Source organism: Sapajus apella, unplaced genomic scaffold, assembly GCF_009761245.1.
Source record: "Sapajus apella isolate SASKATOON/1434 unplaced genomic scaffold, GSC_monkey_1.0 scaffold10, whole genome shotgun sequence".
Lineage (NCBI taxonomy): Eukaryota > Metazoa > Chordata > Mammalia > Primates > Cebidae > Sapajus > Sapajus apella.
Window position 1 is genome coordinate 20,032,846 of NW_022436950.1, and position 27,172 is coordinate 20,060,017.

Sequence of the window (27,172 nt, forward strand, 5' to 3'; positions counted from 1 at the left end):
CCCCCCTCACTCACCCCACCTCCCAGCTCACTCACCGCATCTCCGCAGTCACCTTCAACAGGTACAACCTGTGGTCAGACACAACCACGAGGCACAGGAACTCCCCGGTGTGGCCTGCCAATGCCACTGGCACCTGGGGAAGAAGTAGTTGGTGAGGAACCTGATGAGAGGCCTGGGGAGGCGGGGCCATACTGAAAGCTGAGTTCCTGGTGCCAGCACCCTCGGCCAGACCCTCCCGCCACCCACGCACCCGTCTGTGCAGCTTCCCTGGCACTCGACAGCCTCTCCATCCACCACTGCTCTGTCTTTTGGCCCCTGCCCCCTCAGAGCCTCAGCAGCTGGCTTTCCTGCCTGTCGCCTCGCCCCCTCCGCCAGACTCACTGTTCTAAGGCACAAAACTGACCATCACTGCCCCATTTCAAATCCTTCAGTGGTTCCCAGTGGCCCTCATGACCAAGTCCAAACTTCCTGGCAGACACAGGAGGCAACAACTCCTGACTTGGCCCCTGCCAGCCTCCCAGAGTCCTCTTGGGACCCCTGCCCCTGCCCTGCATGTCTAGGTGCCCTGTCCCCTCATCCTGGGCAGTTCTCCCCTCCGGCGACACTCTTGGGCCTCCATGCGTTTGCTGCTTCCTTCACCTAAAATATTATTTTCCTCCCTACTCCCTAATTTATCCTTCAAGACTTAGCTTAGACATCACCTCCCAGGAAAGCTCCCTGACCCACTCAAGCTGCACTAGACACCCCTTCTAGGGCTTCAGCCTGATAACAGCACCTGCACATTTCACAATCATCGTCAATTTCTCACTACAGACTGCAAGATCAAGGGCAAGAGTGATCTGTAGCTCCTCAGTGTCTAGCACAACAGGTGCTCAACAAAGGCCTAGCAACACCATCTGTTTATAATAAAGCTAGGAGGCCCCGCTGATGAGCGCCAGGTGCTGGGCCGGGCAGCTTCACCATGAACTCTGACGCATGCCACTGTGTAAGGGAAGCATCATTATCTCCTTCGAAGACGGGCAACAACTGGGACTCCAACACCAAGCAATGGATCCACGGCCACACAGCAAGAAGCTGCTGGGGCTGAAACCAGAAGCAGGTCAGGTGACTCCAGAGTGCCTGATCTAACTCAGTTGGCTGTGATGAAAACCTGGCCAGCTAGGGGGATGGGGCGGGCAATGCCAGGGAGCACAGACCTTGAAGCAGCACTGGAACTCCTCCTGGGCATCGCTGAACACCTCAACGTCCAGGAAGAGCCGCAGTCGGTGGTCCACAGAGCGGAGGCCACAGAGCTCAGGGGCTGAGGGCAATGGTGGGGGTATCAGCCAGCCCCTGGGCTCCATCTCCACTTCCCCATCAGTGCCCCTTCCCTCCCCCAACCCCACTTACGTCTTGTTTTGCCTATACTCACGGGGACTGAGGCTCCAACTACTGCGGTCACGGGTGCTCGGTGCCTGAGGTGGGCTGCTCTTGGCCCTGTCGTGGTGGTCACCATGGCCAGGAGGGTCCAAGACAGAGTTGGCAGATGGAGAGGGAGCCAGAGACTGCTCTCCCTGTTTCTGCTCCCTTTTGGGGGTTCCCCCAGACACGGCCAGGAGAACCACATGGTCACTACCACAGTTAGGACATACAGCAGGAGATTCTGGAGGGAGGATGGACACAGTACCCGTAAGCGTCCCCCACACTGTGCCACAACTCCCACCACACTCACGGCGCTCCTTGCCCACTCTCTGGTCTCCCCTGAGCCCAAGTCTTCAGCTTCATACACAACCACAGTGCGCCAGCCCACCAGCTCCCTCTCCCGGCTCAGCTGCTGACTGATCACTCCTCATCCCAGAGAGGGATGAGCAAACCACAGCCCACAACCTCCTCAGAGTGCACTCCACCTTCTGACACTAGGCCCTCTCAGACTGGGCCAAACACAACTAGGCCCTGCTCTTATGTCCTCCTACAGACTTGGGCTGATCAAGTACTTCAGAGCTCTCCTAGCAACATCTGAAAGAACAAAATCAACAGGTCTGGAAAGGCAGAGAGAACTCTGTTGCCATATTTGGGTCCAATTCCAGGCTCCATCAATTAATGGCTCTGTAATCATGGGCAAGTCACCTAAACTCTATGAGCCTGGTCACTCGTCTGTAAAACAGGGATGACAACAGGGTCTATCTTGTACTCATCCGTAGGGTCAGGAAGCCGGGAAGGAATCAGGACATGGATCAGCAATGAGAGAAGCAGCTCTCTGAGCAGCTACCCTGTGTTGGGCATGTGCTAGCTCCTATGCTAGTATGACCACATTTCAGCACCAGAGAAACTCTCCTATCCCATTTTGCAAAGAGGAAAAGAAAGATTACATCATTTACACACGCTGCCCAGGACCATATAACTGGGGGCAATGACAGCAGCTACCATTTACAGAGGCCCTTTGTTTTCTGCCAGGCCCGACACTTGGTGCCTTACTGTCACATTTAAGCAGCATAATAGCACCATGGGGTGAGTTCATTCCCTTTTGCTCAGATGAAGTAAACGAAAGGAGAATGGAACCCACAGTAATGTTCATTACATAATGTTACTAATGTTCATTAATAATGCCACCATGGAAGAGACTCCAGTGGCCACAGCTCCTCACGGTGTCCAGCCAGGGTCCGAGAGGGGCTAAGGCCTCAGTGCCCTGGCCAGGTCACAGTGGGGAGGGCTCCATTTTCTGAATAAAATGTAAACTCCTGCTCCAGCTGCCGCCAAGAAGAGAAAACTGGCTAATAAAATTCTGGCATTTCCACATAGCTGAATCAAGAATATTTCTTTCTTCTTCAATGTCTTCTTGCAAGATAGTGCTTTTTGACCAGTCTACAATGGAAACAATTCTCATTTTCAGGATTAGCGCATGAAGAAATGCCACAAGACATTATGTAGTTTCCAAGGTCAGCCGGGAAGGACAAAGCAAGCCAATCCCTGAGCATCCCACTCAACAGCTACACTTGTGGGCAGGGGCAGCACACAATCCGACACTGCAGTGAGGGCCCATTAGGTTTCTGTAGTGTCTGAAATATCAGGCAAAAAAACCCAACACAACAAGCCTTCAGGTTATGAAAAAATGATGAGTATGTTTAAGAACAGTTACAGAGATTGCATTTCCTGACTTCTGGAGTAAAAAAAAAAAAAAAAAATCAGGATATAGTTTCTTCTTTTTTCTGTTTTCCTTTTTGAAAATGCAGCAGGCAAGCGGTTTTATTTTTCTTCCAGCAGAACAACTGGTCTCCATTCTCTCATCCCTTCTCCCTGGGGCTCCCACTCCACACCTTCCCTGCAACAGGGGAGGTGGTGGGCAGAGAGATCAAGAGCAGGACTTGTACCTGTCTTTTGGAACAGAGGCCTCCAGCCTTCCTCACTGTCCAATCCCAGCTTGGGCTCCTCTGGCTTGAACTCATGGCCACAGCGTAGACACTGAAATCTACCCGGCAGGAGGTTCCTGGCCTCCCCAAGCTGATGCCGAGCCATGTTGGTGACTGGGGTCAACACGGCAAGCAGCTCCTGACAGCGGGTGAATGGGAGGCAGCCGTGAGCAGGCAGACCCCAGACAGACATCTCTCACAGGCCCCTGGCCCTCAGGCCTACTGCCACTCCCCTCTGGCTCTCTCAACCCCCACAGCCTCCTGGGCCCCCACTCTAGGCCCCATCACCTGGACGGCTGCGTGGGCATCAGGCTCCAGCACCACATAGCGACGCAGCCGCCGGTCAGGGCAGATGTAGGAGAAGCGAAGACTGAGGATGGGGGCTCCAGGGAGCAGATCTGAGCCCTGCAGGAGGAAGCAGGACTGAGTGAAAGACAGCAGTGGCGGCGGCCAGAGGGATGAGGGGATGCTGAGAGCATGGAAGAGAAGCAGTAGCTCTGGAGCCCGACACAGGCCTGCGCTAACGTGCAAGCTCCAGCACAGAATCCCTGCTCCTCAGCCCAGCCTCCTGAGCACCTGCAACCTCTGACGCTCCCGCCTCGGCTCCTAGTGCCAAGGAGAGACTGTGATAAATGCCCAGCCCAGTGCCGGGCACACAACAGCCCCGGCTCTTCGTAGCTGGCTCCTCCAGAGCCCCCACTGCCCCACTCACCTTGGGCCTGGGCAGTCTCTGAACCTGGGCCTCCGACTCTATCTCAGCTGCCTCTAGACTCTGGAGCTCCAGTCGTTCCAGGGTGCGAGCTGCTTGGAGTTCCACCTCAAACAGGTGGGCAGAAGTGACCCTGAGAAAGCATTCCCTGCCACACATACCCTCAGGCCCCACCAGGGGACACACCAACATGGGGCGACAGAGCTCCGCTGTGGAGAGATCAAGAGAGAAGCTCTGCAGGGAGGTAAGTACCCAGAAGCTGCCCTCCCCTGGAGTGGCCCTCCACCCACCAAGCCCCTCCACCCTCACACATCCCAACCAGTGGCCTTCCACCCACCAGGCCCTGCCACCCCCACACATTCCAACCAGTGGTCTTTCTCCCACCAGGCCCCACCACCCCCACACGTCCCAACGAGTGGCCCTCCACCCACCAGGCCCCACCACCCCCACACATCCCAACGAGTGGCCTTCTACCCACCAGGCCCCACCACCCCCACACATCCCACCAGCCCCTGGCCCCAGCACACCCAAGAGTGCTCACCTTCCACTTCCTTCTGATCCTGCTCCTCCTCCTCCTCCTGCTCCTTCTCTCCTGCCTCCTCCTCTCCCTGTTGCACCATCTCCTCCTCTTCCTCCTCTCCCTTCTCCTGTGGCTCCACCCTGACCTCCTCTGAAATTTTCTGTGGTGACTCCCAGGGCCCTCTGGCATCCTCCTCTGGGGGTGAAGGTCTGGGTGCCATGTCTGGGCCCTGGGAGCCAGCTGGAGGTACACTGGGGGCAGGAGTGGTGGGGGCAGCCGGCAGAGGGTTTCCTGAGGCCTCCAGGTGGCTCCTGTACTGTAGCCAGTCGCGGCCAAACCGTTCCCGGAAGCTGCTCATGAGCTCCAGCTCCCGGTGCTGCTGTACAAACCATCCTGGGCAGGAGAGGATCGCAGAGCTGAGCAAGCCTGCCTCCCATGCACCCCAGATGGCCCCAAATGCTTCAATGGTGCTTTTCAGTGATAAGAAAGCAATGTGGATGGAGATGGGGCAAGGGAGGGTAGAGGGGTCCCCTCCACGGAATGTACTAAAGTGTGTCCTATGAACACTGTGGTCACAGGCAATCCAAGCTGCACATCCCCTGCTACTTCTGGGGACTCACCATGCGTGGCAGCATACTGAAGGTCCCGAGGCGGCCTGCAGCTAACACACCTATTTCTCTTCACCCTCGAATTTCCCAAACTTCTCTGGCCACAATCCCATTATTTTATATGTATACATATATACTTTCTTTTGGTTTGGGGTTTTTTATTTTTTATTTTTTTGAGACAGGGTCTTATTCTGTCACCAGGTTAGAGCGCAGTGGCACAACCATAGCTCACTGTAACCTGGTACTATCAGGCTCAAGCGATCCTCCCACCTCAGCCTCCCAAGTAGCTAGGACTACAGGCGCGCACTGCCATGTCAGGCTAATTTTAAAAATTTTTTTGTAGAAATGGGTGTCTATGTTTCCCAGGCTGGTCTCAAACTCCTGGGCTCAAACAATCCTCCCACCTTAGCCTCCCAAAGTGCTGGGATTACAAGTGTAAGCCATTGCGCCTGGCCCACACGATCTCTTGACACCCCACAAAATTAATGCTCCTTGAAACACTTTTCAAAATGCCTCCAGAAGCAGTGTCTTCTCCTTTCCCTAAAGTAAAAGACTAAGAAGTCCTCTATAATACTCCACCCCAACAAAAAATAATATTTCTTCTACCAGACCTTTACCGTAACTTAAAGATTAGAGTGAGCTGGATGGGGATGAGAGAGGGTAGTGGGGTGGGGCTGACTTACCAGCTGGAGAGGGGTTCAGAATTCGGGGCTCCGGGTCTGTATCACTGGGTTCAGAGATGCTCGCCCGCCTCACACGGACTCGGCTCTGAGGTTGGTGGAGGGAAGAAGTTCTGTGAAAGCCAAGCCTCCAGCCCTGCCATCCACGGCCGACCATCCAACCTACCAAAGAAACCCCAACCACATGCAAGCACAGTTCCTACCATTCCTGCCCACTGCAGCCCGGAGTCTGCAGAGACACCCCACCCCAGGCACGAGGCAGCAGAGGACACAGCTTACCTTAACCTTATGAAGTGGGGGCTGGACCACAACACCCCCAGAAGAGAGGCTGTCACTCAGATCAGGGCCGCCTGAGGTTTCAGGAGTACTCCCCACTGGCCAGAGCAAAGGTGGGCCCATGGGGCTGAGCCCCAAGGATGTGTGAGTCTGGCATGTGACGACAGAAGGTCGAGGTTGGAGCCCAGGAGCGCCTCTGCCTTGCCCAAGCCAGCCAAAAGGCAGGACCCTACTTTCCACTGACCAGGAAGACCCTGTCACCAGCCAGCCCTCTGTTCCCTCCCCAGCACTCTCCCTTCATGTCTTCCCCCATCAGTCCTTGCCCCTGATCACACCGACCTGAAAATCTGTCAGCGACAAGACCTTGCCATCGAGAAGGAACTGAGCAAAGACAAAAAGGGGTGGGGCCCGTGCTGCTGAGTTCCAGGTATTAACAACACAGTAAGCAGGGCCCAGGTCCTCGGCCCCCCACCCAGGGATAGCAAGGGGGTACGAGGTGGGGGAGGTCTGGGCAGGAAAGGGGAAGCAGAGTGGATATAGGATGATCACTCACGCCGGCAGCAGCATCCCTGGCTCGTGGTGACAAGTACTGGGCAGTGGCCGCTCGGTGTGCAGGGTGGAACCACAAAGGGTTCCCCTCTAGGTAGAGCTGAGGGGCAGGAAGGGGAGAATGAGGAGGGCCCAGGGCCCTCCCTGTGTGAAGATGGCACTGACCAAATCAGCATGATGGGGAGGGTGCAAGGTGGCTCCCAGGCCCCTGATACCCTCCCGTCTCACCTTGCGAAGCTCAGCCAGCAGCCACAGTGGCGACAGCTCCCGGTGTCCTTCCAGCAGATTGTATGCCAAATCCAGGTGCCGGAGATTCCTCAGCTGCTCCAGGCCTGGGGTGGAGGCAAGAGAGGACAGGCATGCAGATGAATGCGAGAGAGTAAGTGTGGTGCATGCACTGTGGAGGGTGCAGCAGAAAGACCAGCCAGAGCACCCCTGCCCTCCCCATAAGCCCTCTCAAGGCTCTAGAGCCACGTGGCCCCCAGGCCCACTGGAGCCTCACTCCCCGCTTTCCCCTCCATGCTTGCCTCATCACACACCCCCACGCACCATGCAGGTTCTGGAGCTCATTGCCTCGCAGTATCAGGACCCCCAGAGCAGCCCCCGAGGGTCCCATTCTTGGCACCAAATGCAAGCGATTATAGGAGATGTCCAGATGGTGGAGCTCACACAAATCCTGGAGGGGGTGAGGGAGAGAAAACAATTCTCTCCTTGACCAAACTCTAATTAGGGTCCTCTGAGAACTCTTCTGGACTAGGCCTCAACCTTGGCCTACATAAAACTGCACAGGCCCGGTACAAATGATTTCATCCACCCCTACCCCACGTTAAAAGACTTGAACAACACCAGCAGCGTTCCTAACAGTTCAAGGCCACATCCCGGGCATGGCAGCTCCTCCAGCCCCCTTAAGTTCCTGCCTGGGAAAAGTCAAAGCTGCCAAAAGAATCTCCCATTTGTTCCAGCCAACACCTGAAGATAGGGGCCGTCTCCCAGTCTCCGTGAAAGGGTAGAAGGCTTATTTTGATAAGTGCCAGTTAGTTAGCAAACCCAGATGGGTTTCACATGGACCAACCTGATTTCCACTTCCCCAGCTCTGCTCAAGGCCCTATCATTCCCCCTACCCACTCTCCCCACTCTCCTTTTAAAATGCCCAGTCAGCACAGTGGCTCATGCCTGTAATCCCAGCACTCTGAGAGGCTGAGGAGGCTGGATCACTTGAGGCCAGGAGTTCAAGACCAGTCTGACCAATATGGTGAAACCCCAATTCTACTAAAAATACAAAAATTAGCTGGGCGTGGTGGCACACACTTGTAATCCCAGCTACTCGAGAGAATGAGGCACAAGAATCATTTGAAGCTGGGAGATAGAGGTTGCAGTAAGCTGAGATGGCGCCACTGTACTCCACCCTGGGTGACAGAGTGAGATTCTGTCTCAAAAATAAAATAAAATAAAATGCCCAGTCACCCCTGCACAAAAATAAGCTACACTCAACCCTCTTCACTACTGCAATTGCTTATTACTAATTAAAATCTAGTGTCCAGCTTTATCCATGACAGCCACCTGGTGCCATGACTCAAATTGGGTCAGATTCATCATCAGATCCTCCCAGCCCTCTCACTTGGGACCCCAGCTGCACACTTTTGATGCCTTTGCCTTCACTCCTGACTGATCAATGGGATCCGCTGACGAGTCTGACTCCCAGCCCAGTGCTTGCGACAAAACATCCACTGAAGCACAATGAGGAAGCTTTTGATTCTCCTGATTCCAAGTACACTCGAGAAGCTTGGTTGGAGTCCCAACTTTCGTGTGAAAGGCACCTCCTAAGCTGGAATTCCTTCTTCCTCACTCTGTTTCAAGCGGAAATTCCCTTCCTGACTCCTGAGCTGGAAGTTCTTCCTGGCTGTGTTTTGAGTCCTCTCTGTTTTCCCTCCTTGATCCTGCCCCTCCCATGGACTTTGCAGTCAACTGAAACCCTCTTCCCAAACTCCGCTGACTATACGGTCTATGTTACCACTATGGCCCTAGCTCTGTCCATTTCATTTCCTGTTGGCAAGACTTTACTAAGGATAATCTGGAACTTCAATGGCTTCTTTGGGAAACTTAAGATCTCTCCAAGCTGGCTCCTCTAAGACACCCCCCTCCGCATCACCTCTGCTCCCCTTTCCTCCTCCTACCGCCTTTCCTCTTTCCTTCAGCTCCCCGGACCCATGACAGGTTCCCCTTCAAGCCTCTCCTTCTCCACCCCTACTCACCCTGCCAGACCTTTCCCTTCATACTCCAGCCCCTCAACTCCCTACAGTCACTCAAACTTTAGGTCCTCTGCCCCCACTGGGGGCTCTCAAGGGACTCAGAAACCTCCAAAGGCAACCGAGGGGAAAAAATAAAAAAAGAAAAAGCTCATGGAAACAGACCATTTAACTCTTTCATCATCCACAGAGTTACTGCTTTACCCTGCTTCCTAAAAGTTATTGCAATCAGCTACAGGTCAGAGTACTTACTTTGAACAAAAAGGGACTGTCACAGAGACCCATAGAAAAGGACCATGCTAGGTCCTGTAGGGCAAAGGCTTCTGGTGGCACTGCTTAAACAACTTTGAGATCATACCACTGGACCGAGTCAGAATTTCCAAAACTCCAATGAAAAAGCTGATGGATTCATAACACTGCTAACCCAAGATCAAGCACAATGAGAACTGACTGCATAAAATTGAATGAACTGATGAAAGATGATTATAGTTTTAATGGCTTTGTTTAAAATACTGTTGATTCTGTTTTGGTTTTTTGCTTTTTTTTTTTTCTTTTTTGAGACAGAGTCTTGCTCTGTCACTCAGGCTGGAGTGCAGTGTCATGATCTCGGCTCACTGCAACCTCTGCCTCCTGAGTTCAAGCGATTCTCCTGCCTCAGCCTCCCCAGTAGCTGGGATTACAGGCGCACACCACCACGCCCAGCTGATTTTTGTATTTTTAGTACAGACAGGGTTTCACCATGTTGCCCAGGCTGGTCTTGAACTCCTGGCCTCGTGATCTGCCCGCCTCAGCCTCCCAAAGTGCTGGGATTACAGATGTGAGCCACTGTGCCTGGCCGGTTCTTTAATGTTCTATTTTTTGGATATAAGGAACCTCTTTACCTTTTCTGTTATGTGATCTATAGCACAAAACAGTTGAGTAAATTATACTTTTATAAAAATATATATATATGCATATACATAAATATACGTATATATAGACACGTACATATGTATACACGTATATATATAGATACATGTATATGTATATGTATATGAAGCATTTATCTTTTCTCCATGCCTGATCCCTCCAGAATTCGGGAACTCCCATGAGCATTCTTATTTACATAGCAATATGGTTATTTTCATAGGTTCAATAGGGTCTGCCCTCCTTGTAACAGGACACAATTGGGAAAATTGGTTGTATAACTAGGCTTTGACTGAACTTTTAAAATATGAGTGGAATGTTATGTTTTAAAATACTGCATACAATCAGATATGGACAGACAGTTTTAAGGAACTAAAGTGACTATATGGAGCCAATGCTTACAAAGCCTTCTTGGAAAAACCAGCCTGCTACTTGGCTTATAGGGTTCCCAGCCTTACAAATGAGTGGCAAAGGCTAGTTCCTGACAGCCCCAGGAACCTTAGGTTATTTTGGAGACATCAAGAAGAGAGGAATTCACACATCTATAGGTACTCTACGTGAAGTCTGATGACAAGTTCTTGGCTTCCTAGCCTCAAGAGGGTTTTAAAAGTCCAGTCTGAGAGTCCTTATAAAAAGTTCCAGGAGAACTAATCGCTGATCGTCAAATATATCAAATAAACTTAAAAAATAAAAAAAAAAAATGTTACAGGAAAGCAAACTTAAAAAAGGCCTCTGTGGTCAATTACCATTCTTACTACACTTATGTAAACAGGCAGACCAATCTAACAGGATCAGACTTATTTTGTAAACAAGAATAATCCTACTTTCACTGTCTTTAATCAAAAAGGGAATGACTCACCTTAGAGAAAAATATACCTCTTAATGAAAACTACTAATACACCCTATGGGTTACCAGATTCTAGTCCTGTTCATTTGATTTGAAGTTTTATTATCTACCTGTAAATTGGACTGGGTCCTGCTGTCTTACACATCAGCCCTTACCAAATTCTCAATTCTTCTAGTTTTCTTCATTATTAGGTTACAGTTTTCTAAACTAACATTTCCAATTTTCTCCCTCCCAACTTGGCATCACTGAGAACTAAAGCCTGAGTCCCCAGATCCTTGTTGGAATTTTAGCTCACTTATAGCTGCCCTTTCCCCCAGAATCTTAGAAAAAGCCCTGAGAGCTGAAGTTGAACTAGGTGATACAAACTTCAAAGATAACGTCTGGACAGCCTGCATGCCTGGAGCTACTCAAATCCAGAAGGGCTTCATGTGGACTAGCTTCCACTTCCGCTTTTTGTACATTTCCACTTCCTTTACTCTGCTCAAGCCCTCACAGTTCCCCTTCCTATTCCCTCGCTCTCCTTGTAAATGCACAGTCACCTCTGCACAGATCAAAGCGGTGTTCAGTTCACGGTGCACCCTCTCCCCTATTGCAATAGTTTATCACTGATTCAAATCTGTCCTTACCACTTTAACTAGTTCCACTTTATCTCTGACAGGTGGATGGGAGGACACAAAAGAAGGGTTCTTCGTCATCATCACAAAAGCTATCAGTTTCTGAGCTAGGCACTAGACTAAGTAACACTGAGTACTTCTTCACAATCATTTTAATACAATAAAAGCAGGTACTCAGTCAGGCGCGGTGGCTCATGTCTGTAATCCCAGCACTTTGGGAGGCCGAGGCAGGTAGATCACTTGAGGTCAGGAGTTCGAGACCAGCCTAGCCAATGGTGAAACCCCATCTCTACTAAAAATACAGAAATTAGCCAGGCATGGTGGGGTGTGCCTGTAATCCCATGCCTGTAATCCCAGATACGTGGGAGGCTGAGGCAGGAGAATTGCTAGAACCCAGGAGGCAGATGTTGCAGTGAGCCAAGATTGTGCCATTGCACTCCAGCCTGGGCAACAGAGTGAGACTCCATCTCAAAAAAAAAAAAAAAAACCAAAAAACAGGAACACTCTTGTGATTTCTGCTTTACAGGTAAAGAAACCAAGAAGTAACTAACTTGCTCCAAGTCGCACACATACCAGAAGTTGAGATTTGAACTCTGGTTTGTCTGATGCTAGAGCCTAAGCAGTGCTGTCTCCCAGAATGCAGCTCCACCTTCATGGCAAGAGCAAGGTGGGAGTAAAAGCCAGTCATGGAGAGGGAGTGAGAGCAGAGCAATCAAAGACCCATGGTGTGCCAGCTGCCAGAATGCCCACACTCACCATCAGGAATCCCTGGCAGTCCTGGACTTGATTGTGGCTTAGGTTCAAGAAACGCAGAGCTGACAAGAGGCGCTGAGAGAGATGGGGAGGAGGCAGAGAAATCAATGTTCACTACAATACTATCTGGCCAACCACCTGGCCCTCCTCCCCAAAGGCCTGGCCTTGCCCTTCCTCGAAACCCTCTTCCCTCTGACGCACTCACCAGTGAGCTGTCTAAGGAGATCAGTGCATTGTAGCTGAAGTCGGCAGAAAGCAGAGCCAGCCAAGGGAGGGCAGAGCAGAAGTCGCCGCCGCAGGCTGAGAGGAGCTCCTGAGCGGGCGGACAGGTGCTTCATCACCCCACCCTCCCCTGCCTCCCCATGCCAAGGCCAAGCTCTACCACCCAGTCACTCATTCATTTTTTATACACTGAACTCCATCTGAAGATACAGGCTTAAAGCCCAGGTCCCTGACCCAAGAACTCACTTTGGGGCGAGTGGGAAGGCAGACAGTAGAATATGAAATATAAGATGGTAGGTATGACTGCAGGAACACAGAGAGGGAGTGAAAACATTGTCAAGATGGAAGCGGGGTACAGGGAGAGCTTCAGAGAGGGGAGAAGATCAGAGCTTGGTCCTCTGTCACTCTCAGTACAAGGCGTATAAGCTCACCCCTCACCCTCCTTACCTCTAATGCCTGGAGGCTCTTGCTACAAATCAGGGTCTCCAGCTGGGAATAGATGCCTCGGAGGCCATGCAGACAGTGGAGGGGAACACCTCGGAGCTGGGACAAGGAAAGAGGAGGGAGGAAGGCAGAACCCCACAGAAGATAAAGACCTCATCCCCATTTTCCCTAGTTGGGAGGAGGGAGAAGACCACAAAGCCCAGCTATGGTTTAGGGAAGCAGTAAATCGAAAGAGGGTGGATGTCACATTACTGCAGAGCAATGGGTATACTCCGGCCTGGCCTCCCCACCAAAGACGCCCTACTCCTTCCTATCCCCAAGTGGCTGCCTCAAGTTGGGTGCTGTGCACCAACATCCCCCAGTGTCCCCATACCTCCAGGTGCCGAAGGGATTTGAAGGGGAAAATCTTGATGGGCCCTGGGGGGCCAGGACCAGGGACATGGACCAGCTGAAAAAAAAAAAACACTCCATTTACTGAGGCACAGCAGATCTCCCTGTCCTCAACATTCCTTCCTTAGCAGAACCACTGGTACCTCTGACACCCTGTGGATCCTGGAACCGCAGATTTCTGCACCCCTCCCCTACCCTGCATGCTTCCCCTACCCTGCACGCCTCCCCTACCCCCAGCTTCCATCATTTTCTTGGGCTCCTTGCACATCCTGCCCTTTCCCCACACCCAGAACCTTGAGTGAAAGTGTTTTCTGCAGCACATCAAAGAGAAACTGAAGCTGAAGGATGGCAGGGGAGTCAGCAGGATGGGAGGGCAGAGCCACAAAGCCTGTCTGGCTAGGGCCCCAGGGCCCCAGGTGCAGCTCAAATACATGGTTCAGCTGTTGTAGTGTGGGAGTCAGCAGGCTCAGGGTGCTACAGCCAGACAGGACCACATCCCCTGCAGAGAGAGGGGCAGACAGGAGGGAAGACAGTGGAAAGATTTTTCCTTTTATTCTAAGACTCTGTTGTGCCAAAATATACCCACTCTAATCCCTACTGTAGATATCCTATTGCAGGATCAAATTTTCTATCTCCTCCCAGCTCAAAAGCATTCAATGGCTCCCCTCATCTTCAAAAAAAAAAAAAAAAAAAAAAAAGTCCTAACACTTCATTCAGCCTGATGACACTATTTGGCTACACAACTCCAACCAACTCTTCCAAATTTTCTTTCACCTTCTGCTCAAAAGAGCCAGATCTACTGACAGTGCTGGAAATACAGCCAGCTTGATTCACAGCTCTCTCATGTTCTGAGACACCCGCTTCCACCGCCCGGCTTGAGACCAGCCTCCTCCAGGAAGTCATCTCAGGAAGCAATACTGCTGAATTTTCACATTGCAGTCACTTGTTATTATATAAAAGTTAATTAGACGCTTTATCTTTATTTCTTTTTCTGATTGCAAAAGTAATATAAACATTTGTAGAAACTTTCAAACGATACTACAAAGTATGTCATAGAAAGAATAACTATTCATTACAGCACTAACACATTGTTATTGCTGTCAAAAGTGGTCTCTCTAACGACACTTTCATTCTTGAGGGTATCTTTTGATCACTCTGGTATTCATCACTGCACCTAAAAAACTGCAGCTACAAGCTAGGCATGGAGGAATGTTTCTTTGGCTTAAAAAATATCATAAGTATAGATTCAAGGGATGTTGCAGAAATAGCACAGAAAGGCCCCTTATATCCTTTACCCAGTTTTCCCTAATGGTTACTTTTACATAGCTATAGTACAATATCAAATTCAGGACACTGAGCTGGGCACTGTGGCTCAGGCCCTACAATCCCAGAACTTTGGGAGGCCAAGACAGGTTAATCACTTAAGGTCAGGAGTTCAAGACTAACCTGGCCAACATGGTGAAACGCCATCTCCACTAAAAATACAAAAAATTATTCTAAGTTTCTAACCCCATCTCTATTAAAAACACAAAAAATTATTCTAAGCTGGGCATGGTGACACACACTGTAATCCCAGTTACTCAAGAAGCTGAGGCAGGAGAATAGCTTGAACCAAGGCGGCAGAGGTTGCAGAGAGTCAAGATGAAGTGACTGCACTCCAGCCTGGGTGACAGAGCTAGACTCTGTCTCAAAAACAAAAAACAAAAAACAGTCAGGACACTGATGTTGATACAATGTGTATATATAGTTCTATGCTGTTTATGTAAATTCCTGCAGCCACACCACAATGAAGATACAAAACTATTCTACCACCACAAGCTCTCCTCTTCCTGCTACCTCCTTGTAGTCACACATTCACACATGCACCATTCATCACTGAATAAATTAACAACTCCTACAACCTGACATGAAGGATTCTGTGTGTACTAGACACTGAGGATAGATACAGACATGGTTCAAGAACTCTTCCCACGCTCAAAGGGCCTCCTAGTTGTCTCCTCCCAGAGAAGGATAGAAGACATTTGCAAAGTTATTAATACAAGCCAGAAAATAAAATTGCTACTGGCCGGGTACCGAGGCTCATGACTTTAATCCCAGCACTTTGGGAGTTCCAAGGTGGGTTAATCACTTGAAGTCAGGAGTTCAAGACCAGCCTGGCCAAAGTGGTGAAGCCCCAGCTCTGCTAAAAAATACAAAAATTAGCCGGTCGTGGCAGCAGACACCTGCAGTCCCGGCTCCTCAGGAGGCTGAGGTAGGAGAATTGCTTGAACCCAGGATTGCAGTGAGCCAAGATTGCACCACTGCACTCCTGCCTGGGTGACACGTGAGACTCTGTCTCAAAAAAAGAAAAGAAAGAAAAGAAAACTGCTATAAAGGGAGCTTCCACAGATATCAGTAGGAGTGTGGAGTAATGGAGGGCAGCTAACATTAACTGTAGTACTGCTGGATGACTTTGATATCTCATTCAAACCTTCTCAGAATCTCCCAAAAAGAAGCACTATTAACCCCATCTTACAGACATGAAAATTGAGGTTCAAAAAAGTAAAGAATCTTGAGTGAGATCATACAGTTGGTAGGAAGTTACTTCTCCTATTTGATTTCAAAGCCAAGGCTTTTTCTACCACAACTAATGCCAACCAAGTACTCAACAACTACTGTGGCTCCACTGTGCCCAGGCAGTGCCAAGCACCAGGGAAGTCATTACAATAACAATAGTTCCCAATTGTGAGCACTTACTGTACCTGCAGACACTGTACTAAATTCTCCGCATGAATTAAAACGAATCCCCACAACTGTTAAGTACAATCGCTATGCCAATCTGTGAGGAAAACTTGAGCCTCAGCAGTCTGGCGAGTTTGAAAGCGGGTTGACATTCCAACCCAGGTGGGTCCACTCCAAATCTCGTGCTTCTAGCTGCTGTACTTAGTGCCTTCCTACACAACAACGGTTATGATCAAGATCAGTCCCTGGTCCTCCCTCAGGGGCTTTCAGTCAAGTAAATAAAGATCACTCCTTCGGAGAGTGTCAGAGGGGGCAGTGTCAGGAGGGAGGGATACCGGAGTTTGGCCTCAAAGGACGGCTAGAGTTTAGGCTATCACAGTCAAAGGACACTGTAGGCAACGGCACTAGGGGAACAAACCCGGTAAGAGTAAAGAAATTGAACTCTGACACCCGGTGACCCTACCAGTCGTAACTCCGTGACTCTTAGGGCGTGTCTCCAGAAGACACCACCCCGAGCTCGCCCGAAGCCCAGCCCAACCGGAAGTCCACTCACCGGACTCCCGCAGCAGCCCCGAGAGCTTCCACACCAGGGAGTCCCGCGGAGCGGTCGTCATGGCCACAGAACGCTGGGGGGCGGAGCCTGGGGAAAGAGGAAGCGGAAGAGCCTCAGGTGGGCGGTTGTGCCAAAAGCCCAGGGCATCAGCGCAAACCGAGGCGTCGTGCGGAAAAAAAAAAGCGAGAAGGAAGACCGAGGAAAAGCATCCTCCTGGCCGCCCTTTTGAGGAACATAAGCCCTGGTCAGACATACCGACCCTCCCAGTCTGGTCCTCCTACCAGCTCAGCAACCTGCCGCCTATCAAAGATGGACAGGAAGTCCCGCCCCGGAAGAAAATCGAGCCAAGCGACGACCGGAAAACACGCCTCTGCTGCCGGAAATCACACCCTAAGACGTGCTTACGTATCGAAAAGGGGTGGTGCGGGGACTGGCTCTTGAGGGGCGGTCCCTCCGCTGTCGTGGCTACCTGGGTTGCCAGGCCACGAGGTGTGCTCCTGTTATTCCCCCAGCCCCGCGCAGCCTGGGACTCCTGCTCGGCTTTCGGCAAATCCACTGCGCTAGTGAGGAAACCGTGACTCGTTTGCAAACTGGGCGGGGAAGCAAAGTTTAGAGAAATGGAGCTTTCTGTTAGCAAACACTCATCTTCCAGTGAAAGGAGAGCGTGTCCGCCGTAGGATGGGCTTAGATCGTGTAAAAGCCGAGGCTACGGAGGGTATCGCCTCTGGGGTTCTTTGCCTTCTTTTCCATAGTCTCCCTCCAAACTCGTTTGTCTTTCCTTCAGCAGTACCGGGCTCCACGCCAACCTAGTCCTTTGTGTTTACTCTGTTTCCTTACGTAACATCCGAGTTGAAAAGTTGTTATTCCCGCGTTTGAAAATGAGAAAACAGGTTCACAGAGGCTAGGTTACTTGTGAAGGTCGTTCAATTAGTAACCAACAGCGCCAGGACTGCCAAGTTTCTTGCTTCCGAATTCTCATGGTAGCTTTTAAACCAGGCTCCCCGTCAAATGCTGACATCAACTACTGAACTATATTAGCAGAAAGGTCTTTTAACAGAATTCCTGGTTTTCAGGGAGGGTTTCTTTCATGAAGTGCCCGGTTTCTAGAGAGGAAAATCAAAATGAATTATAAGCCAGTTGAAAGGAGGAATCGGGTCCTAGTCATCTTTATCACAAGTTGCCAGATTTGAAAAATATTTTCTAAAGACAAAATATTTGAACCACACAATTTCGCATTCATGGTGTACTACTTGTGCTCTGAGCCGAAAGCCTTTTAGGTTAAATAAAATAAGTGGAGATACATCCAAAACAGTGTTAGAGCTCAGAAAAACAATACTCCCCAATATGGCGCTTTGGCATGCTGACTATTTTGAACTAAAAGAGATTGGAGGGCCTCAGGCACAGTCCTTCAGAACTTCTCCTGCCCTCCTGTTTCCCAGCCTTTCTCCCCCACGGCAAACCATAGAAACCAGAATTCCTCTTCCCCAAAGTGAGTCATAGAAACTAGAAGCCCCCTCCCCCCAAAGCCAGTCGTAAAACCTCAACTTCCCCCACCTTTCTATGTAAGAGCTGGCCATAAGAACTTCTCTGGCCTACCTTGCTTGATGGTAGACCATAAGACCCTCCTTCTGGAAGAGATCCTGCCTATACCAGGGAGGAAGGAATGCCACACAGAAAGGGCTTGTTGGGTTCCCTCCCCTGTCTATTACTGTTAGGTAGTAACTTTTTGCCCAACCACATTACTCCAGGGAATCTAAGCATTAAAAACAGTTCTCCCTAGGTCTTTGGGTAGCCATTTCTGAAGGTTCCCATGGCATGTAAAACTCGGATTAAATAAATTTCTTAGATTTTTCTCTTAACCTATCTTTTGTTATGTAAGTGTCAGCTCTGACCCTTATGATGAGGAAGAAAGGTATCACGCCTTTTCAGCCCCTACAACAGCTAACTAGTACGCAACTATAAAGTCAGAGGAAGAGCTCAGTATATTTTGTTGAATTACTAATCCCATAACCTGATGGTTGTCAGTCCCTGTTTATTAATCATCTAGAACTTAGAAGGGCAGATTTTCTCAAACGGTAACTGCCAACTCTTCTTTTGAAGTCCCTGACATTGCAGTTTCAGCCCACAGTTATTTTCTGAGGATTGCTCCACCCATATGGGTAGCCCCTGTAGCCAGGTTTGCTCTATATCCCTTTGCTTCTCAGAAACATGGAAATGGGAAAAAGGGAGAAGCAAAGAAAGCCGAACTACAGAGGGAGAGAAAAACAGATCTACTAAGGGAAAGCCGCAACAGGAGGCTCAGTAATTCTTGCTTCCCTCCCCCTTGTGAGGCCCACTCTCCTTTCTACCCTTGACCTGCAGGGGAGGCCTTGGCTGTCTTCCAAATAATTCTCCCCGGCTGTTTTTTTAGGCCTAAATTAATCTGAATGTATTTCTGTAAATTGCTACAATAAGAACCTCCACTAAGACAAAACCTTTACAAAACAAATTAAAGTCTAAAAGGGGGGAAAAATTCCCATTCATCATAGCAGCCGAAAAGAAATAAATTATAGATATAGATATAAATACACACACACAAACACATGCTTATAACATTTTGAGAAACATGCCAGGTCTATGTGAAGATAACAAAAGAACTTTAAGGACATTAAAAATGACCCAGCCAGGCACAGTGGCTCATGCCCGAAATCCCAGCACTTTGGGAAGCCAAGGCAGGTAAATCACTTGAGGTCAGGAGTTTGAGATCAGCCTGGCCAACATGGTGAAACCCTGTCTCTACTAAAAATACAAAAACTAGCCAGGCGTGGTGGTGCACACCTGCAATCCCAGCTACTTGGGAGGCTGAAGCAGGAGAATCGCTTGAACTTGGGAAGTGGAGGTTGCAGTGAGCTGAGATGGTGCCACTGCACTCCAGCCTGGGCAACAAGAGCGAAACTCCTTCTCAAAAAAAAAAAAAAAAAAGAATTATCTTTATTAAAAAAGCATGCAATGCCACTTCAAAAATTTGTGTTGCTGGAAAGTAGCATAACATGTTTTGGCTGCTATTGCATTATTTCATACTATCATCAATGAATTTGTGTTTCTCAAAGACAAGCTATGATATCACTCTGTAAACTTGCAAACATTCTTCTAAGTTTTAGTCCCCAGGAGTAGTACTCCACCTAAAATCAGAAATGTCCTGCTGGTTCTTCCAGGCACCAACACCAGCTGCACACGACCAAGAACTCCCAGCACAGCTGTGGATATGGTACTCATCTTCCTGGGGCTCTACCCCTGTGTTATTGTGTGGAGAGAGAGCTGCTGCTGGTAGCTTTCCTACCACCCTTAAGTTTCCTGGAGTAGGCTCTGCAAAGTGCTGATTATAAAAGAGGGTAAGGAAAGGTATGCTTGTTACTACCTTAGGTTTCAGGGATGAAAAGAAGGGAGAAGGCTAGGTTCGATGGCTCACGCCTGTAATCTCACCAATTTGGGAGGCCAAGGCAGGTGGATCACCTGAGGTCAGGAGTTCAAGACCAGCTTGGCCAACACAGTGAAACCCTGTCACTACAAAAATACAAAAATTAGCCAGGCGTGGTAGCATGCATCTGTAGTCCCAGCTACTCGGGAGGCTGAGGCAGAAGAATCGCTGGAACCCAGGAGGCAGAGGTTGCAGTAAGCAGAGATCGCACCACTGCACTCCAGCCTGAGAGACAGAGCGAGACTTCATCTCCAATAAATAAATAAATAAATAAATAGAAAAAGAAGGGAGAAGAACGTATCTTCATACAGGAATGACAGTCAGCCACAGGATAATATAGATCTCAGATCCTGCTTATTTCTGATACCTTGAACCATGTGAGACCCAGGGTTCTTGCCTACAGGGCAACAGAAGTTATAGTTCACCTTTAGGATATGAGCCATTGTCCTGGGTCTAGACCTCCCCACTATGATGCTGCAGCCTCCAACAGCAGGTCAGGTAACCGAGACCTAAGGATTCCACCAAAATAAAAATTTTACACTTGGGTTGGGTGTGAAGGGGTGTGAAATTGGATGATCTATTTGTTTCATCAACTTGGTATCTATAGCTGGGCATGGTGGCATGCATCTGTAGTCCCAACTCTACTCAGGAAGCTGAGGCTAGAGGATTGCTTGAGCAAAGGAGTTGAAGGTTGCAGTGAGTTGGGATCACACCACTGCACTCCTGCCTGTGCAACAGTGAAAAACTTGCTATCTTTCTGGAGTAGGAAAGGGGAAAGGATGGAAGAGTCTGAAAAGGTGAGAATATTACCTCCAAGTATAGTTTTGATAAAAAGAGTCTGTGCCAGAGAGTAATCCATATGTGGCCGGAGGTAATTCTTTCTATAAGTAACCTTGGCTCTGCTAGTAGACTTGGCCACAAAAGACTGGCCCAGGAATTAGCCCAGTCACCAAAGTCAAAACATACAGGTCACATCAGCCGCACTGGAGGAGGTCTGGCAGGAGAACTCTGAGTTAGACCGTGACCAGGCAAGCTCATCAGAGCGTGGTTCCGGAAGAGATTTAACTTGAGGCACACAGAGAGAAAACCGGAGAGGCAGAAACTGAGCTCACCGAGAAATCACAGAAGCTGGGGCCTCAGAATGACTGACTGAGAAGGAAGCAACAGAATAGCAATATTCCAGTGACCCAGCAGCCACTCTGCCCTCTCTGCCTGATAAGGTTTTCTTTATAAATTAGGCACAGTAAAAGATTAACAGCAATAACTAATAGTAAGATAGAGCAATTACAACAATATGCTGTAATAAAAGTTATGTGGATGTGGTCTCTCAAAATATCTAATTGTACTATGCTCACCTATTTTCAGACCACAGTTAACCACAAGTAACTAAAACTGTCATGGGTGTTTGAACCAGAGCAACTCTATCTTTGGTGAGGGATAGGAAAATGAGGCTTGGACATGCTGGGCTGCATTTCCAGAAAATTAGGTATTCCTAGCCTCTAGATGTTTACTAAACAGACCCAGACTTGAGAGTGTCCTAATATCCTGATGTTTTGAGAACAGAAGCATTCCTAATTTTGCTTTAAAGATAATAATATCAATTCTTACAAAATACAGTAATTAATAAAATTGATCCTTTATCACAAACCCTTGTAGCAGAGCACGTCTCCCCAGGATCTTTTTTATCCTGTATATAAACAAGTATTGTACCTAGGGTGGACGAGTTCCTCCTCGTAATTTCAGGAGTGCCCTACTATGTCTATGGAGTATCTGTACTGTCTTGCTCTTTTTTTGAGACAGGATCACCCCGGCTGGAATGCAGTGGCACGATCTTGGCTCACTGCAACCTCCATGTCCTGGATTCAAGTGATTCTCCTGTCTCAGCCTCCTGAGTAGCTGGCATTACAGGCACACACCCACTCAGCTAATTTTTGTATTTTTAGTAGAGACAGGATTTTGCCATGTTAACCAGTCTGGTCTCGAACTCCTGGCCTCAAGTGATCCTCCTGCCTTAACATCCCAAAGTGCTAGGATTACAGGCATGAGCCACCGTGCGCAGCCGCCACTTTACCTTCTTAATAAACTTGCTTTTGCTTTACACTGTGGACTTACCCTGAATTCTTTCTTGTGTGAGATCCAAGAACCCTCTCTTAAGGTCTGGGTCAGGACCCCTTTCCTGTAACATCTTTCTGGCAAACCACGGAAGGGACAACACTGAAGAGATCCCTGGGCCAAACTAAAATCATCCGTGCACACTAATTGGCTGACTTTAGGTAAGCAGAGTGCATATGCCTGGGTAAAGGATGGGCTTGGGTTAGAGGCCCAACTTAGGGGAGTTAGAATCTCTTCTAAGACAGAATGGGTCAGAAGGCCCTCTTAATAAAAGGCAAGGACACTTGACCGACTTTGCGTTAGAGGCCTAACTCAGGAAGGTTAGAGTCCCTTCTGTGATTTAGGGGGTTAGGGCCTGGCATGGTGGCTCACACCTGTAATCCCAGCACTTTGGGAGGCCAAGGCAGGTGGATCATGAGGTCAGGAGTTCAAGACCAGCCTGGCTAATATAGTGAAACCCTGTCTCTACTTAAAATACAAAAATTAGCCAGCATGGTGGCACACACCTGTAGTCACTCGGGGTGCTGAGGCAGGAGAATCACTTGAGCCCAGGAGGTGGAGGTTGCAGTAAGCCAAGATTGCACCATTCCACTCCAGCCCAGGCTACAGAGCAAGACTATGTTTCAAAAAAAAGGATTTAGGGGGTTAGAGACCCCTTTCAGTAATGTTCCTCTCTGCTAAGAACGGGTTTGGCACCACAGAATGTTAACTGCCATGCTCTTTGTATTAATCTGCCTTGTCGTCTTCGCTGCATGAATCATTTTCTTGGTGCTGTCCCTGTTACACGTCATTTTCAGGAGACTTTATTTAACTGGTCTTAGGGATTTTAACATACTCTTCCCCTCTGTGCCTCTCAATTTCCGTTTGTTTGCTTGTGAAACATAGGGAACACGAAAGCATTGAAGACTCTGTCTCTGAAATTGCTGATTGAGATTTGGTATTTAACAGCTATGAGCAGTAAGATTAGATAGATGTGGCTATGTTTGGTTGCAGCTGTGCCCACTGGGTGTGATCGAGAAGCACTAGGATGGAAATCAGGGGACTTTTTTCCTTGCTGTTTTGTTTCACTTTGCACACTAAAAAGGAAAGAAAGAAAGAAAACAAAAACAAAACTTCTTTCCTTTCTTGGATTTGGCCAAACCGGCTTTGCTTGTCCAATCCACACTGCCACTACTGCCCAGAACCTGTTTCCCCAGGTCATTCCCATCGAAATCCTCTTTGTTTTCTTTGCCTTATTTGACTTTTTTTTTTTTTTTTTTTTTGAAACACAGTCTTGCTCTGTCACCCAGGCTGGAGTGCAATGAATGGCATGATCTTGGCTCACTGTAACCTCCCCCTCCCGAATTCAAGCGATTCTCCTGCCTCAGCCTCCTGAGTAGCTGGGATTACAGGCATGCACCACCATGCCTGGCTAACTTTTTGTATTTTTAGTAAAGACAGGATTTCTCCATGTTGGTCAGGCTGGTCTCGAACTCCTGACCTCAGGTGATCCTCCTGCCTTGGGCTCCCAAAGTGCTGGGATTACAGGCATGTGCCACCATGCCCAGCCTATTAGACATTTCTTTTATCGGAGTCCAAATGTAGTTTATCTAAGATTCATGGCTCAGCTCATTTATATTATTTGGATAGTGTAAATAAGAGAATTCAATATTTGGCAGGGATCCTCTCTTTAATGCAGCTGGCCTTAGAAACCTCTCTTATCCTTTTGAGTGGAACTCAGCCGGTGGCAATATAATCTTGAAGGCTTGGAACTTTTCTTCCAACATCACCTGCCTCCTTCATGGGAACCACAGCTTGGATCCCAAAGGATGCACCACTAGGATATATTCTGGAACACTGGGACCAGTTTCAACTAAATGGGCTTAAGAAGAGAAAACTGGTGTTTCTATGTAATACTGTTTGGCCTTGGTATTATTTGGAAAAACAAGAGAAATGGCCTCCCACTGGAACTATGGCCTCTAACAGTATACTTCAACCCGATTTGTTTTGTAAGCAGGAGGGAAAATGGGATGAAATACCATATGTTCAAGCGTTTCTGCTGCTCAGTGAGGACGAAATCCTGCAGCAGGTGCATGCATGTGTGATGAGAGGAAACCTCCCTTATCCTTTTGAGTGGAACTCAGCCGGTGGCAATATAATCTTGAAGGTTTGGAACTTTTCTTCCAACATCACCTGCCTCCTTCATGGGAACCACAGCATGGATCGCAAAGAAAAAGAACTAGAAAAAGAAAAAGAACTAGACATATTAGATGATCCTTTGATACAAGCCCCATCCCCAGTTCATGGGGCATTTCTGGGTGGAGCAGAACGTCCTTCCATCAGTTCTGAAGGTTCAGATTTTGTCCAGCCTTTCTCCCTCTAGTCCACCTGAAAGTTCTATTCAGAACCCTTGGTCCCCTCCTCCTGACCCATCTAGTCCCACTCTAATTCCACCATCACCTGAGGAACTTGGCCCTGCGAGCACTACTCATAATGGAGCCTCTTATCAACCTCCGAAGGGAAATCTTTGTCCATTTATAGAGGTGGCAAATGGGGAAGAAGGCACTGTGTGAAAGGACATGTCCCCTTTTCTATGTCTGAGTTGGCTCTATGTAAAGAGAAGTCTGGGCTGGGTGAGGTGGCTCATACCTATAATCCAAGCACTTTGGGAGGCCGAGGCAGGTGGATCACGAGGTCAAGAGATCGAGACCAGGCTGGCCAACATGGTGAAACCCCGTCTCTCCTAAAAATACAAAAATTAGCTGAGCGTGGTGGCGCACGCCTGTAATTCCAGCTACTCAGGAGGCTGCAGCAGAAGAATCGCTTGAACCCGGGAGGTGGAGGTTGTAGTGAGCCAAGATTGCTCTGAAGATCCAGGAAAATTCCTAGATGAATTTGAGAAACTGACTCTGACCTATAGTTTCACTTAGCAGGAGCTGCATGTTTTGTTGTCTCTGTGTTGTACAGTGGAAGAGAAACAACCAGGACCCATGCAGATGAGGCACTGGCTCGTAAACTGAACCGTAATATATATCAGTCAGGGGATGTAGTAGCTCCAGATCAAGATCCAGAATGGAGCCAGGCGCGGTGGCTCATGCCTGTAATCCCAGCACTTTGAGAGGCCGAGGCAGGCAGATCACCTAAGGTCAACAGTTTGGAGACCAGGCTGGCCAACATGGCAAAACCCCGTCTCTACAAAAATACAAAAAAATTAGCTGGGCGTGGTGGCAGGCACCTGTAATCCCAGCTACTTGGGAGGCTAAGGCAGGAGAATCACTTGAACACAGGAGGCAGAGGTTGCAGTGAGCTGAGAGGGTGCCATTGCACTCCAGCCTGTGTAACAGAGTGAGTTTCTGCTCAGAAAAAAAAAAAAAAAAAAAAAAGCCAGAATGGAACTGTCAAAGGAGTGGTGAGCACTTGGGGAGGAGAGATCATATGGTCACTTGTTTGTTGAAAGGGATGAAGAAATGTATTTTTAAAAACCCTGTTAATTACAAAAAGGTTAAAGAAGTTTCTAATGAGAACACATGGACACAGAGAGGGGAACAACACACAATGGGGCCTGTTGTGGGGTGAGGAAGGGAGGGAGAGCGTTAGGACAAATACCTAATGCATTCAGGGCTTAAAACCTAGATGGCAGGTCGATAGGTGCAGCAAACCACCATGGCACATGTATACCTATGTAATAAACCTGCACGTTCTGCACATGTATCCCAGAACTCAAATAAAAATTAAAAATAAATACATACATAATAAAAAAAATAAAAGGTTAAGGAAGTTTCTCAGGGTAAACATAAGAATCCAGCTTTGTTTCAGGGCCATATGGTTGAGGCAATTAGAAAATATTCTAACACTGATTCTGCCTCAAAGGAAGGATAAACCCCTTTGGGAGTACATTTTATAACCAGTCTGCCTCTGATATTCATAGGAAACTACAAAAAGCAGCTGTGGGTCCCCAGCTCCTATGGAACAGCTTTTAGATGTGGCATTTTTAGTTTTTAATAACAAGGACAACGCAGAGGAAGCAGAAAGAGCAGGAAGGACCTCCCACAGGTGTAGCTCTTGGCCGAAGCCATGCCCCTCTGCTTCTTGTCCTGACAAAGGAAGCTGAAAGATGGGAAGCCCAAAGCTTGGTGTCCGAGTCACCGTGCCTTTGGTGTAAATCAGTGTGCACAATGTAAGAAAACTGGCCATTGGAAGAAGGACTGCCCAGCACTCCGAAGGGAGCCATCAGCATCTGAACCAATGATGGCTGAAATAGCCAGACAAGCCCAAGAGTGACAGGGCCCGAGACCTTCCACCACAGCCCCTGTCGGACGACTACATATATCTCCAGAGGAGCCTTGGGTAACGCTTGACATGGCAGGTAAGAATATTAACTTCCTTTTGGATGTGGGGGCTACTGACTCTGTTTTGGCCTGTTATAATGGGCCTCTGTCATCCCAAAACTGTGTAGACATGAGGAGAGATGGACAAGCTCATAAACACCATTTTGCCTATCCTTTAAGCTGCTTGGTTTTCTCACATACTTTCCTTATCATGCCCCACCCCCTTGTTGGGAAAGGATTTGTCGACTCAGCCACAAACAGTGGTATCTTTTGGGGTTTTTTACGTGTTTGTTCGTTTGAGACAGAGTCTCACATGTCACCCAGGCTGGAGTGCAGTGGCACCATCTCAGCTCACTGCAACCTCTGCCTCCCAGGTTCAAGTGATTCTCCCGCCTCGGCCTCCCAAGTAGCTGGTACTACAGGTGAGTGCCACCAAGCCTGGCTAATTTTTATACTTTTAGTAGAGACAGGGTTTCACCATGTTGGTCAGGCTGATCTCAAACTCCTAACCCTAAATGATCCGCCTGCCTTGGCCTCCCGAAGTTCTGGGATTACAGGCGTGAGCCACCACAGCCACAAAAGTGGTATCTTTTGGAAACCACCATGCAGACGAGGAATTGCTCTTTCTCCTTCCTGTGATAAGAGGGGAAAGGCGATAGGGGATTTATCTACTTTACCTGTTGAAGTAACCTCCCAAGTAAACCCTATACTATGGGACACAAAGCCTTAAGTGTTCCCCCAGCTTACATCCAACTTAGGCCTGGTGTCCCATACCCCTGGAAAAGGCTTACTTACAACAGTAAACCAGGTAACTCAGGCCTGTGAACTACGTGCCTGGAATAACCCAAATAACCAATCTTTACCTCCCCCTT

The 27,172-nt window shown here is 48.7% G+C and overlaps 1 protein-coding gene across 4 annotated transcripts in view; it reads right to left on the reverse strand.

The window, feature by feature from the left end:
• The window catches only part of STK11IP (serine/threonine kinase 11 interacting protein), a 19,705-nt gene extending 2,914 nt beyond the window's left edge, over positions 1-16,791 (reverse strand). Inside the window, exons 1-20 of one of the 4 annotated variants that reach the window (XM_032278052.1) lie at positions 16,706-16,791; positions 16,425-16,511; positions 13,444-13,649; positions 13,134-13,208; positions 12,764-12,859; positions 12,300-12,407; positions 12,098-12,169; positions 7,278-7,404; positions 6,957-7,060; positions 6,733-6,828; positions 6,519-6,560; positions 6,183-6,329; positions 5,907-5,991; positions 4,637-5,008; positions 4,099-4,304; positions 3,675-3,791; positions 3,348-3,525; positions 1,412-1,642; positions 1,197-1,300; positions 36-133 (exon numbers count right to left, since the gene is read on the reverse strand). In XM_032278052.1, the coding sequence (XP_032133943.1) occupies positions 36-133; positions 1,197-1,300; positions 1,412-1,642; positions 3,348-3,525; positions 3,675-3,791; positions 4,099-4,304; positions 4,637-5,008; positions 5,907-5,991; positions 6,183-6,329; positions 6,519-6,560; positions 6,733-6,828; positions 6,957-7,060; positions 7,278-7,404; positions 12,098-12,169; positions 12,300-12,407; positions 12,764-12,859; positions 13,134-13,208; positions 13,444-13,649; positions 16,425-16,485 (2,525 nt within the window). In that variant the 5' untranslated portion in view covers positions 16,486-16,511; positions 16,706-16,791. Of the gene's footprint in view, positions 1-35; positions 134-1,196; positions 1,301-1,411; positions 1,643-3,347; positions 3,526-3,674; positions 3,792-4,098; positions 4,305-4,636; positions 5,009-5,906; positions 5,992-6,182; positions 6,330-6,518; positions 6,561-6,732; positions 6,829-6,956; positions 7,061-7,277; positions 7,405-12,097; positions 12,170-12,299; positions 12,408-12,763; positions 12,860-13,133; positions 13,209-13,443; positions 13,650-15,886; positions 16,327-16,424; positions 16,512-16,679 lie in introns of those variants that run through there. The other 3 variants (XM_032278051.1, XM_032278053.1, XM_032278054.1) reach the window with 3 other exon arrangements.
• Between the last annotated feature and the right edge of the window lie 10,381 nt (positions 16,792-27,172).